The 13,295-nt window shown below is 53.0% G+C and overlaps 1 protein-coding gene across 1 annotated transcript; it reads right to left on the reverse strand.

Moving 5' to 3' along the window:
• Positions 1-4,008: 4,008 nt before the first annotated feature.
• On the reverse strand, positions 4,009-12,403 carry ACER1 (alkaline ceramidase 1; the record flags this gene model as incomplete). The annotated part of the gene is made up of 6 exons (XM_082072039.1): positions 4,009-4,177; positions 4,945-5,082; positions 5,503-5,640; positions 7,170-7,308; positions 7,635-7,749; positions 12,311-12,403. 6 exons carry the CDS (start codon positions 12,401-12,403, stop codon positions 4,009-4,011), a joined length of 792 nt encoding a protein of 263 aa, XP_081928165.1.
• Positions 12,404-13,295: the final 892 nt, after the last annotated feature.

Below are 13,295 nucleotides of genomic sequence, written 5' to 3' on the forward strand. Positions count from 1 at the left end.
TGCTCGAAAATCATTTTTGCTCGCCTGGTTTATATGGCCAGGTAACGGTTGTGCTGCTCCTTCTGGAGCAGTGACTCTAACCCGTATCTGCTCTGTGATCGCGGGTCCAAACCAGCTTCCATTGTGTGTGTGGCCACCACGGGAGCTCATACAGAAACACGCAGGCGGGGGACCCCAACTGCTGCAACCAGGGACAGAATATTCACCAAAATATGACTTCCAGCTAATCAGGACCTGATCCCTTTCACCTGTCCAGAACAGCTGTCGATATCTGGAAAATCCTGGCGTTTATGTCTCTACGGCTAATTTTGTCTTATATGAAAACCAGATAGCAAGGATGTAGGTAAAACAGTGAAAATATAAAAATGAAACATCTTTCCTGGCAGTTGTGATGTGGCTGTAACAGAATTGCCAGCGCCTGAGTCGGAAATCCCGTGTCAAACCTCAAAAGCAGCACTTGGAGTTGAAAGGACAAGACCTTAGACGTAATAATTCTTGGAGCTTATCTCTTTCCTTCCTGGGTTCCCTTTGCGTTCACGGTTTCAAACTTCTGACTGCAGCCCTAGGAAATAACAACTAAGATAAAAAATCAAAGCTGAATCAATGTTGTTTTAACATGACTCCAGCAGAGGGTTCTTTAAATCAATCGTAAAGATTACCAGGCTGGCAATAAAATCCCAGGACCTAGCGACATCCATTCCATGCTTCAAAACTCTTATCTTCCTTTCTCTTTGAGACAATTAACAAATAAAGATCTCTTGCAAAAAGCATAAGAGACACTCCAGTGAAGCAATTGCTTCTCCTGGCATCGGTAAGAGCAGAGACAGGGTTATTATTAATTACTTTTGCATTATTTATGCAGGTCTATGAATGTGCAATGTCCTTTACGGATAAATCACTCTGCCTTGAGAAGTTTTCCAGTCTGCGAGCCAAATTCTGCAGTGTAAATTTATAACAGCAGGAGGCAATTGGGTGCAGCAGTACAGGTAAGTGTTAATCCTCGATGCTGCAGGACCAGTGCGTTATCAACATTATAATTTCATTTCTGTTGCAATTGCACCGAATGGATGCCATTGTTTCACAACCTCCTGAATCTGGCACCAGTTGAAAGCAGCAGCCTCTATCCCCTTCCTCATTCCTGCTCCTTCTCTTGCCTCTTTTCTTGTGGTTTCGGCAGCCACATGGTGAACCAAAATAGGGAAACCACCCAGGTTAGGGCTCATCTGGCAAAAATAAGGAAAAGTTTAATTTTGACCAGTCCTGACTCAGATCCCCGCCCGTGGTTCTGCAGCTCTCCCTGCCCTGCCTGTGACACCCGCAGAGATGCTCGCATGGCCAAGGGTCCTGCTGCAGGACCTTCCGTCAGAGCTCCCCATGGCCTGGGGGGGTGAGAAGGGGCCACTGTTGCCTTTTGCCCCCTAAGGGCTCCCAGCTGTACCCTGGTCCCTGCAGGACCCCTTTCAGCTCAAGGCATAAATGACCCAACTCGTCCCTTTGAGACCCCCCTTCATTTTGTGGGGTGTTTGCCAGCGCTGCGGCGCAGGCTGCACCCCGCAGGCTGGATCCAGGCTGAATCCAGAGCATCCCAGCAGCTCAGGGACCTTTTGGAGATGTAACCCCAGGCTCGGATAACCCTGGGGATGCCCAGACCGCAGTCACACGCTGGTGTCACGGCTGCTTTGCTTTCTCATGCGACAGCCCTGCTTGGAGCAGGAGGCCCTGCCTCCAGCGCTGCAGTCCTTTTAGAGCTGCTTTGTGGGTTTCTTTTCTTTTCTCTTTTTTTTTCCTCAGGTTCCCAGGGCTGGGGATTCAGCTTCTGGCTTCATCCAGAAATCCCTGAGGGTTTCAGATCCCCACGAGGCCTCTCAATGTCTTGATCTGCTTGAATAGGCATTTTTAACACAGCCCCGGCTGTCATCGGAGCCTGTTACAGTCACTCAACTGCAGCAACATTGTTCTCCAGGCAGCAGCGCCTGGGACACCTCCCTTATTACCATTCCGCAAAGGGAATTTTGCTGCTGGTTTTCTCCACCGACCACCACATCAGCTCGGTGGCTGGAGGTGACCGGTTCGCCCTCCTGGCCCACGCCACTGCCTCCATCCCTGCATCTCAGCACCTCCGACCCGGGGCTGCTAGCGCCTGTCCATCTCCACCCGTCCCGTCGGAGGCGAAGGTGACCCCTTTTTCCTGTGCCAGGCTCCCTGGCAACGCGGCTTTTCTTTGCGAGCGGCCTCCTCCACCCCCTGACGGGGAGAGGGGCTGTGAAAGCCCCGCTTGCACTTTTGAACTTGCTGTCGGCGCGTTCAGTGGCTGCGCGGGGCAGCGCCGGCCGAGGGGCCGAGCCCAGCGGGGACCCGGTGCAATTGCCCAGAAGTTATTAATAGGCTGTAGAAGAATGTGATGGGCTGGGGAAGGGGTGAGGCGGGGGGAGAGAGCGAGAGAGAGCGGAACGGGGAGGGTCAGTGAAAAGGAGATGGGGTGGTGTGGGGAGAGGCGGGAGCGATGGCATGCGGAGAGACAAAGAGGCGAACAGAGGAGGAGATGGGCCCTGGCAAGGGGAGACGAGGGCATGCAAAGGCTGGGGCTCCAAGTCCACCTTGTCCTGCACCTTGTGCAGGTGCCTCATTGGTGACCGTGCTGGTGGAGAGGTGTCTGACCCCGGTGCCGGGGATGGAGAGGGCAGGGGGACCAGGCCTAGGGGCTTCAGTCCTTGCGCAAGGCGTAGCTTCCCCGAGATGAAATATTGCTCGGGGTTCATGAGCCACATTTGCCATCTAGTGGCTCTGGGGACCATTGCAGAGGGACCCACGGGACAGCAGTGGCCACGCTGCGTGTCAGGATGCCCAGAGCCTTCTGCCTCCGGCGCTGAGCCCAGAGTTCTGTTCTGCTTTACTCACAGGGGCCCAAAAAGCCCATGGTCCGTGGGTGATGTTACCTTGTCCTGGCCAATCTCAGCCACTCTGCCACCCTTTTGATGCTCTCCAGAGTCCCCACTGGCTGGGAGAGGACCCAGACCCACGCCATGGTTCACCTTGTCACGGTAACACAGCAAGACTCGGAGAACAGAAGTGTGTCCTGTCACCACGAGAGCAAATCCTTCACCGTGACACCGTGGAAGGTGTTGCTTTGTACCCATGGCACGAGAGTGGTCTTTCTCCAAGGCTCTACATCTTCTCTTTGCTCTTGCAAATGTACCAATGTGTTAATTTAACGTATTGGCTCCTGACCTCACTCTCTGTCACCAGTCAGCCCTTTTGGAGAGCAGAGGAGTCTCCAAATGGCCACGGAGGACTGTCAGAGCTGGGGAGGAACAAGGGGCACTGAGAGATGAAGAAGGGGTAGAGCACCCCAGGATCTGGGACAGCAGAACCTCTTTTGGGCTGTCACCCAGGAGAAACAGCTGTTTCTCTTTAGAAACAGCTCTTTATGATCAAAGGGAGCTTTGGCCACCCTGTCTGTGGGAATGACTGGGACATAACAGGGGATGTGATGTGGTTGGGGGAAAAAAAGGGGCTCAGCGCAAATCAGTGTCCATAGCTTTAATGCACAGCTCTCCTGAGCAAGACCACATACATCAATAAATAAAATTAATAGTAATAATTAGAGCACCCCCCAAAAAACCCAGCTGTTACCAGTTTGGCTTCTGTGTTCTCCGCTGTGCCCTTTTCAGCAAGGGGTGCTGCCACTTGGCCAATGCACAAGACACAGAAAAAGCACCATTGCCCCTTCTCGGTGAGGATCTGCTGGGGGATCTTCAGTTCCCTGGACACCAGCCTGGGCAGAGTCTTCCAAGGCACCTGTGGGCTCCCACGCTTCTTCATGCCCGGTGTCCCGAGGCCTCGGCTGCTCCCTACCCATCCGATAGCCACATTGCCCTTGTCCGAGGAGCAGCGCGCAGCTGAGGTCTTCCCCGTGCAGATGTCGTGCACCCCGTGCCCAAGGGATACCCAAGGGATACTCAAGGGATACCCGAGGGATACCCACAGGATACCGGAGGGCACCCGGCTCTAGCACTGCTTGAGGGGTTCCTCCAGGGCGATGTACGGCACCACGACAGGCCATGAGTCACTGGGCCAGTATCCCAGTTTGGGCTTAAACGACGGCATCTCGTGCCTGACGTCAAAGTAGATGACCAATGGGAAGCAGTACAGGAGGGATATGGCTATCAGCACATGCCTGGCGAGGAAACCAAAAAAATGTATTGGACAAGGGTGATTCCATCTAGTCCTCCTGCAGCTGGCATTGCCACCGCAAGGCTTGAGCCGGGGGTACGGCAATGACAGGCAAAGTCCCAATGCCAAAATACATGAGGGTTGCAGGGAGTGCGGGTCCTGCCCATGGGGAACTCCTAGGAGAGCTCTGTGAGCTGGGGAGTCAGTTCCTTGGGTGGAGGAGAAGGGATGATGTGGGAGACTTAAACCCAAAGTACCCGTTCCACCTTGCCTGGCCTGGCCCAGCAGCGCTGGGTGTCCATCCCAGTCATCCCAGTGGTTTGTGAGGATGAATCTGAGAACGTGCGGTGTGTGCAGCACTTACAGCTGCACTTGACCAGGCACCGAAATGTCTTTCCCAAGAAAATCACTGTCTTTCACTTTGGCTGTTAAAATAACTCAAAGAACATCGCACTTCACGCAGCTTCCTGAGAGCAAAAGCAGCCCTTGGAAAGCACGTCTCTTACCTGGAGGGACTTTTGGAACAATTTCACTTGCAAAACACCATTTGGCTGGTGCAGAGGAGGTCAGGGATAGCAAGCAGTGATTAGGATTAAATCCTTGGGCTGGGGCCAGCGCAAGGAGCAGCATCAATAGCAACAGAGAAAAGGGAGAGATGCAGCTGCTCCCTGCTCGAGTATCATATCCCTGCTGTCGTCTCTCCTTCACTGTAGTTCTTTAGCTCCTGAAATGTTTGGACTGGGGTACCTGCCTTCACGCTGGAGCCCTTACCAGAAGCTGTGGAGGTAGGGGAAGCCGATGGCCTGCCAGAGCCCGCAGAGCCACCGGTCACTGATCCAGCTGCTGATGGCCAGCACCCACCACAACACCATGACCGCGGCCATGCGGTGAACCCTCTTGTCGTTGCACCTGGAAGACACAGCAAGAGAGAGGAAGTGGAGGATTGCGTTGCAAGGAAAGGGGGTTTTAAAGAGGGCTGGTTGCTGTCTGCAAATGCAAATGCAACAGGGCAAAACCCAGGGAGTTTCTTCTGGAGAGTATTCATCAGAGCTGGAGAAGTGTAGCTCTGGAGAAGGGGCTTTCTGACTTTCTGTGGGTGAGGATGATGCCAGGAGATACCAAGGCTCTCCTGCCTTTCTCCCCAGATCCCGGTGGGTTCTCCCAACCCACACCGGTTCGCAAATCTCCCCCAATTCCCAGTTGATAGTCCAACATGTGGCTGATGAAGACTTGGGCTCAATTCACCGTCGTGCAGCATCTTGGCCATGTGTGATCCTACCAGGAGCAGGCAATGGACCCACAGATAACCCCCCTCAGCTCCCTCCTTACTTTTTGAGCTCCCGCCACATCAGGTAGAGCAGGTGGAAGGCGATGCAGTTGAGTGCATAGGCATTGACAGCAGGTTTGACAAAGGACATCAAGGTACTGACCACGGTGGTGATACCGGTCAACCAGAAGAAATGCTTCCTATAGGGAGATGGGAGAGTGTCAGTGCCCCCAAGGTGCAAAGTGTGGAAGGATGATGTATGGAAGGGTTCTCAGCCTGGAGAAGGCTCGAGGGAGACCTTATAGCAGCCTTCCAGTGCCTTGCGGGGATGCGCAGGAGGGCTGGAGAGGGACTTTTTACAAGGACGTATAATGATAGGACAAGGGGTAATGGTTTAAACTGAAAGAGGGGAGATTTAGTTTAGATATGAGGAAAAAATTGTTGGCCCTGAGGGTGGCAAGAGCCTGGCCCAGGTTGGCCAGAGAGGTGGTGGATGAACCATCCCTGGAGACACCCCAGGCCAGGCTGGACGGGGTCTGAGCAACCTGGTCTAGTGGAAGGTGTCCCTGCCCAGGGCAGGGGGGTAGAACTTATTGTCTTTAAAGATCCCTTCCAACACAAACTGTTCTATGATGATCCTGTGCTAAGGATGGGAGAAGTCCTGCTCATTGCCTGAGAGAGGAAACCCTGCTCCAGAAACTCCAGTCTGTTTAGAACAATATAATCACAGAATCATTTTAGTTGGAAGAGACCCTGAAGATCATCGAGTCCAACCAAATTTGCACATGGCCAACCTCAGCCTCTGCAGTTAGTCCTGCCAGGAAGGCTGAGGTACCTGTTTAGATCTGTGCTTTGCCAAAATCCGCCCTGTTAGTCCATGCCAGAGCGGGGAACGCAGCTGGGGAGGTAACTCGTGCAGTTTGACGGTGCTGCCAGGGATGAGCGCTGGGAAGCAGAAGCATCGGGAGCTCTGCAGAGGGAAGGGCTGCAGAGCAGGAGTCTCGGCAGCGGGGGCTTGAGCGGGGCAAACATGGAGATTTGGGCTGAGTGAACAACAATGGGGCTCAGCGGCGCCTTTCACATGCAAATCCCTTCCCAAGCCCCTTCCCTCTCCCCAGTGAACTCCTGGTGACCCCAGCATGGGAAGAGCAGACTGGGAGCAAAGCTTTGCAAGGCCTCTGACTGGGCTGGCTCAGGGGGCAAACCGACCACAGTGGGACCATCCTTGGAGCAAAGCCTTGCTGGGTTCCATCTCACACAGTCTCCCCATCCCCTCTGCTGAGCTCCTCCAGCACAGCCACCCTCCTACAAACAGCCTTAGAAATGCGGGGTGTTAACTCAGACCAGCTTGTCCTGCAGGAAACCCTTCAGTGAAAGCTCTCTGTGGATGGCAAGAGAAGCTGTAGCAGTTTGTCAGCATGGGTAATTGAATAGCAGTGCTCGGGAACATTTGGTTTCCTAATTCATTTTGATGTTTTCCATGCAAAGTTCCCTCTGAGCTTCGCAAAGACAAGCAGCTCCAGTAGACAGGAGCCCAGCACAGCTCTTCCCCTTCACCACTGCCTGGTGGAGAATCTGGTCCCAAAACAAACTGCAATAAATGTTGTGCTGACCCCTTGCAGGGGAGCTGGCTGGGCACTTGGGGAGGGATCTGTGGGTCACACGCACCAATGTCATTGTCCCCACTCTCCTCTCATAGCCTGCAACCCAGTGTCCCTCGGGGTCATACCTGCTCTTGATGCACCTGGGGAAGTAAGTTTTTGGTAACCAAAAGGAATAGGCCACAGCCAGCGTCCAGAGGATGGAGAGCTCGTCTAAGAGTTGTCCCACATAGCTCAGGGTCATGTGGAAGTACACGGAGAAGAGACCTGCAAGGAGCAAGGACAACTCGTGTCAGCAAAGTTCTGTCCTTGTGCAAGCCCGTGTGGCCTGGGAAGCTTCCTGAAGGGCAGGACATGGACCGTGGTACTCACGGAGGCCTGAGCGAGTCAGTCGCCCAGCACGGCGGGATTTCCTGGGCTGGCCGCTGTGCATCCACAGCCAGCACGGGCTGCGGGCTGCCCACAGACCTGGCTGGTGGATCTCCCACCCCAACCCACCCCCGGCCACCAAGAACCAGCCTCCAAAGGCACCACAAGTGAGCAGTTGGGTACTCTGGCAACCTGTCTGGTCTTCTCGCAGCCTTGGCACCCACCTACACAGAGGAGGAGGCCAGAGATGATGTACAAGGGCACGGGGCGTTGCTGACGGTACTGCCGGTTCAGGTAGAGCAGGGCAGGAGAAAGGGCGAAGAAGCCCACATTGCTGATCTGAAAAACAAAAGGCACGTTCAGCTTATTGCATGATCTCGGGCAAGTCCCGTCCTACCATGTGCTCTCAGTGTCTCCACGTGTGAAGAGGACACCGGTCTCTAGTGGAAAACATCGTGTGGAGGCAGATGTTGCTCTTGGCACAGGGCACACGCATTTCTCAAGATGCCAGGCTGGAACTGGGCCCCTTTTGGGTGATGGTTTAGCATCAGCTGCCCGGTGTCTTCAAGCAAGCTTCCAAACCCCTTCTGCTCGCAGCTGTCTCCCTCTCCGGTCAACCCAGACCTGCCAAAAATCTCCCTGGATGGCTTCTGCCCTTTTTGGCCAGCAGCCGGCTGGGCTGGGTGGAAAACCATCGTTACCGGGGAGCGGGTGCGGTGGGAGCAGCAGGACGAGCAGGACGTGGGCGGGTGGGAAGGGGCAGGATGGAGGTGACGTGCTGCAGTGTCAGGTGCGAAGCCACATGGCCCCGAGCGGGGAGGTATTTCTGGACACTGGTAATTACGTGAAGTCACAAACCTCCTTTAAGCACACCTAGCGATTTAATGCAGCGAAATTATTCTGCCCCGATTTCCAGCTCTGCGGAATTGCTGTATCGACAGGCTCCCATGTGTCAGGGGAGGAGCGGGTGGCGCTGGGGCTCAGCCTGTTGCTGCCGCCTGGCTGGTTGCTGGTGCTTTTTGGAGAACAGAAGATGCTGATGGGCAAAATGTGGGAGCTGGGAGGATCAGCAAGTGCCCGAAGCCTGGACCTGTCTGCTGGATCAGGCCCGCTCCACCCTGCGGCTATGCAGGAATGAAGCTTGAAATAGTCCTTAACCCTCTATAGGTTCTTACCGGCTTTTTCACCTGATTTTCCAAGCTCAGTAAAGGGGTCTATTGGAGAAGCTCAGTCTCCACCGTGAAAAATCTTTCTTGCTCATGAGAGGTTGCGACTGTGGCACCGTGTTTTACCTGCCAGACAGGGCTCTGGAAGAGCATGGCAGAGCCATCAGTGAAAATGTCATTTGGGAAGTCACCAGGGTGACTTCTATCTCACCTTGACACTCCTTTTCCTTTCATCTTCCAGGTGAAGATGCTGCCCCGGACCCCCAGCCTGGAATCTGACCCCACAGCCGGGGCCTCACCCCTCACGCACCAGGAAAACTGCAAGATCGACGCTTGGCTTGCGACAGCCCCTGGGATTTAACTTTATGGTAACAGGGCTGCAAATCACAGCGATGTTGTCATAGATGTTAAACACACCCTCTCATATTCCAGAGGGAAACATAATTCACGCCTAATGTAAAGTCTCTATGCCCTTTAATACCTGGAGATTAATCTTGCATTTCACTAAGGCTTTCATGGAATGAGTTGATGCTCCAATTAACAGTAATTCTCAGGCCAAGTGTATTGGTTTTCTATAGGTGCTTAGAGCCAAATCCAGGCCTGTTCCCACTCCAGCTCTGAAAAGAGAAGCGCTGGTCCCGCTTGCACACTTGAGGTCAAACTGTTCGGAAACGATCGAGAAACCAAACCCTGTGTTAAAGTAACAACTGTGTTGCGAACATTTCTTTTCCTGTGAAATGGTTAAAGAGGCTTTTGGAAGACAAGCAGGGATAGCACCAAGAGAGAGAACGCTTGCAGAAAAGGCAGCAGCATGCAAGTGCCAGCACGCACGTCGCGGTGAGGAAACACGGGGCTCAGAGGTTGCTGAATCCCTGCTGCAGTGGGCATTGCAACAATGCCATTAATTACATGACAGCACTGTCATCGCTTCATTCATTCATCATGAGATGTGCAAGATCAGATAGCAGAGGGGAGGGATGATCAGGGGAATTGTGCCAGAGTCGAAAAGATAAACTGACTCCTTGCAGGGCAACCAAACTCACAGCTTAGGGGAGAAATGCTACAAAACCGTGTCTGTGGGGGGCACGGGGTTGGATCTAAGCCCTGATTTGTGAGTGTCGTCTTATCTCTTCCCTTTAGGATGGGGTAAGCTCCATCTCAAATGTGGTTAGGAGGGTTTTGTACCCAGTGCTCCCATTAAGAAGTGGGTTGTCACGGAAAGGGCTGCCGGGCATCGCAACAGGCTGCCCAGGGCAGCGGTGGAGTCACCATCCCTGGAGGGGTTTAAGAGGCGTTTAGACGAGGTTCTCAGGGACATGGGGCAGTGCCAGAGTTACGTTATGGTTGAACTCGGTGATCCTGAGGGTCTCTTCCAACCGAAATCATTCTGTGATTCTAGGTCGCAGATACGGATCGGGGCGGGAGATGCTGGTTTACAGAGCTTGCGAGCGCAGCAAGAGCAGCCAAGGCGTGTGCTCGTCTTTACTCCAGACAGGCGCTTTCTGCAGTGAAAGGAGATTTGTGCAAGACTCGCTGGAGAGCATTCAGTCACTGAAAAGCTTGTGAAGCAGCTTTAGCTGACAGAGGAGCCCACAGGGCCGAGGACAGGAGCAAACGCCTCCCAGGCTCTGCAGACCTGTAGAGCAAGTTCAGAACAGCCCGACTTGCGCGGCAGAGGACGAGGCTGCGTGTCCCGACACCGCGATGTCGCGCCAGTGCTTTGGGGCAGGAAACAGCTGTTTGTCTGGTGTTCGCAGAGTTCTGTGCGAGGAGCTGCTGGGCTCCTGCACGGGATTTCTGGGCAGGCAAGAGCGATGCCGAGACCAAGACGCTCTGAAAGTGTTTCCCTGGGCTTATCTAGGTAACTTGCACCTGCAGTTGAGCATTTGTGGTGTCAGAGCTCCTGCTGCTTTGCCAGAGAGGCTGCTGAGGATTCAGGTGTTGTTACCAGCATCCTGGATCAGTCATTTCAGGAAAGAAATGAGAGGAGAAAGAAGCTCCTGGCTGATGGCCCTTGTGTAGCACAACGCTGTTCTCCTACGAGCAGCCAGAAGACAACACATTTCTGGGTCACTGAGTCACTATAAATAGTCAGCGCTTAGTTGCTAAACCGCAACCAATCACTAGCCACCGTGTATTATTAGGTACTTAAAAATGCTGTTTACATTCTTCGCTCATACCCTTGGTGCTTATTCCTAATAAAAAGCATCCAACCCAAGCAGACCTGAGAGAGAGCGCGACTGGCTCGGAGCAAATCTCAGCAGCACAAAACTGCCCTGCTCGAGCCCCGGGCAGCGCTGGCAAGAAGGCGTTGAAGAGGATGCTCCATTGGGAAGCCCTGCTGATTTAGTGGTGCAGGAGCCTTGGGTAAGGAGCTGGCTGGATCCCCAGCTAGTCCAAAACTCTGGCAAATCGATGCTGAAGTCAATATTGATATAATTATTTCAAGGCGAGTTTATCTCCTAGAATGAATTCTGATTTAAAACACCACTTTCAGACTTGTGTGGAAATCAGCCCCTCTCCAGTGCTGCCAGTGACGCTTCAAATCACCGGAGCTCCATTTGAAATGCTGATGTGAGTCGGAGTGGTTTGTGCAGCTCCTGGCTGGTTCTGCAGCTCAGAGCTCACCTGCAAACAGGCAACAGCACAACACATCCAGCTGGTGCCAGAGGGAAGCGGGATTTGCTCTGGACTGGCAGATCTTCATTTAATTGTCTCAAAAAAAAAGTGACTATACACAGCCTGAACTTCCCTCCTCTGGGCAATTAGAGCTGCGGGACACAGGTGAGGGGAATCATCGTTATTATAGGCAATTTATTAAATGCAGGAAATGCTTTAAAAAATAGAGGAAGAGGCATTTCCATGAGAACAAGAACTGCTAGTGTTCAACAGTAATTGCTAAAAGTTGTAAACAAGACCTTTGGAAGGTTGTAAAGCCTCACACCCCTGCCAGCCTGTAATTGCATCGAGGTGGAAGGACGTCCTTGCAACAACTGGTTACCCTGTTTTCCCTGAAAATAAGCCCTCAGGATTTTTGAGGATGCTTGAAATATAAGATCTACTACAAAAATAAGCCCTACTTACAGTTCATTTAAAAAGTCAATTTAAATAGTGTTCGGGCAGCTATACATGTAAAAAAAGTAATCGATTTTTGGAGCGAAAATTGTAGAATACCCTGTCTTATTTTTGGGGAAGCAACGGAGGTACTGAGTCCCCCGCGGACAGATATGGGGCTGCGTTCACGGGCCTGACACGGGATGGATCACACAGGATCACAGGAGGTGAAATTTTCCTCTGCCTTGGGTTCCGGATTCCCAGCCTGCCCGCCACGGTTCATGCAAGCGCTGCCTCTCGCTTTGCCGCTCCTGTACGTTCAGCTGGAATACATGAGCCCTGTGCGAGACTTACCCCAGTTGGCAGGAGAGCGGCAGGACTGGTAGAACAGGATCGCGCGAATCTGGGCTAAGGATCACTGCCAGGGCTTTCTCGTTGGGAACTCAGCCCCACATGTGCCACAGGGACCCCTGACCCCAGCTGGTTTTATGAGCCTGTTATAAGCAATAAAATTCTCATGGTGTACCTGAAGCTCAGAAAAAGTTCCCCGCACCAGAGCCCGCCAACGCCAGGCAGTTCAAAGGAGCAAGCAGGAGGAGGGAAAACAAGGTTGTTGCGTTGCGTCTCGTCTCCCCAAAGTGGCTCGAGGAGCCCTTTCTGCCCCCTGCGCCCACACTCACGGTGTTGTAGTACTCGGCGATGATCGCCGAGCGCTCGAAGTTGCCTTCGCACCAGTCGATTTCGGCGCTCTGGTAGGAAAATATGTTCGGCATCGTTGGGCCACCTTTGCAAAAGGGAGAGGAGCGGGTTAGTTTTGCAAAAGGGAAGGGAAAGGGGAGACGTGCGCTCTGCCTGCCCCTTGCACACACACGTTGCACCTCCAGCACAACATCCTTACCCTGCTACGAGAGTCTCATCCTCTTCCCGGTATATATCATATTGCAGAATATTCCTTTCTGTCTCCCCAAATCACCCTAGGAAATGTTCTTGACCTCAAGCCTGGGAATAGTCACCACAGCCCCATCCTCGGTATTAACGTCTCTGATCAGGGATCGTTGCTGCCATACGGTGCGTCCCCATTCCAGCCCCGTCCTTGTCACCCTGTCTTCTCCCTTCTCTTCACTTTATGACTCAGATCTTTCTGCCAAGAAGGCTTCCCTGTACTGTGTAGGCTGTGAACTACCTTTTGGGAGTGGACAACTTTGCCAGGTTTATTGCTCATTGGCTCGGTTCTACTTAGTCCTTTCTCAGCATCTTCCTGAGGGCTGGAGCTGGGCTTATGCAAGCTCAGCCTGGAGCCCAGCACAGAGCCTGGCTATTACCTGAGTCCTGGGGCGCAGGGCAGAGGCGCTGGGAGGTGGTGGTGATTGCACGTTGCGTGTGCTCCCGTGTGAGCTCCGTCCTGCTCTCCAGCGAAAGGCACCGAGTGGACTCTCCACTGCCAGGTCCCCCCGTTTACAGGTGGGATTCTAGACAAAAAACTAACCTAATCTAATCTAATCTAATCTAATCTAATCTAATCTAATCTCGTTTGAAAAAATAAAACTTCTGATCAGATTTCCTATTTGACATATTTTGTTAGAGGTCCTTGAGACTCTGGAGCTATTTCAGAAGCTGATGGATGGATGTCCACCTTAGGGGTGTTTGGAAGCACTGTTCAAACCC

The sequence above is a fragment of the Streptopelia decaocto genome, assembly GCF_964273445.1.
Source record: "Streptopelia decaocto genome assembly, chromosome: 24".
In the NCBI taxonomy this organism is placed as follows: Eukaryota; Metazoa; Chordata; class Aves; order Columbiformes; family Columbidae; genus Streptopelia; species Streptopelia decaocto.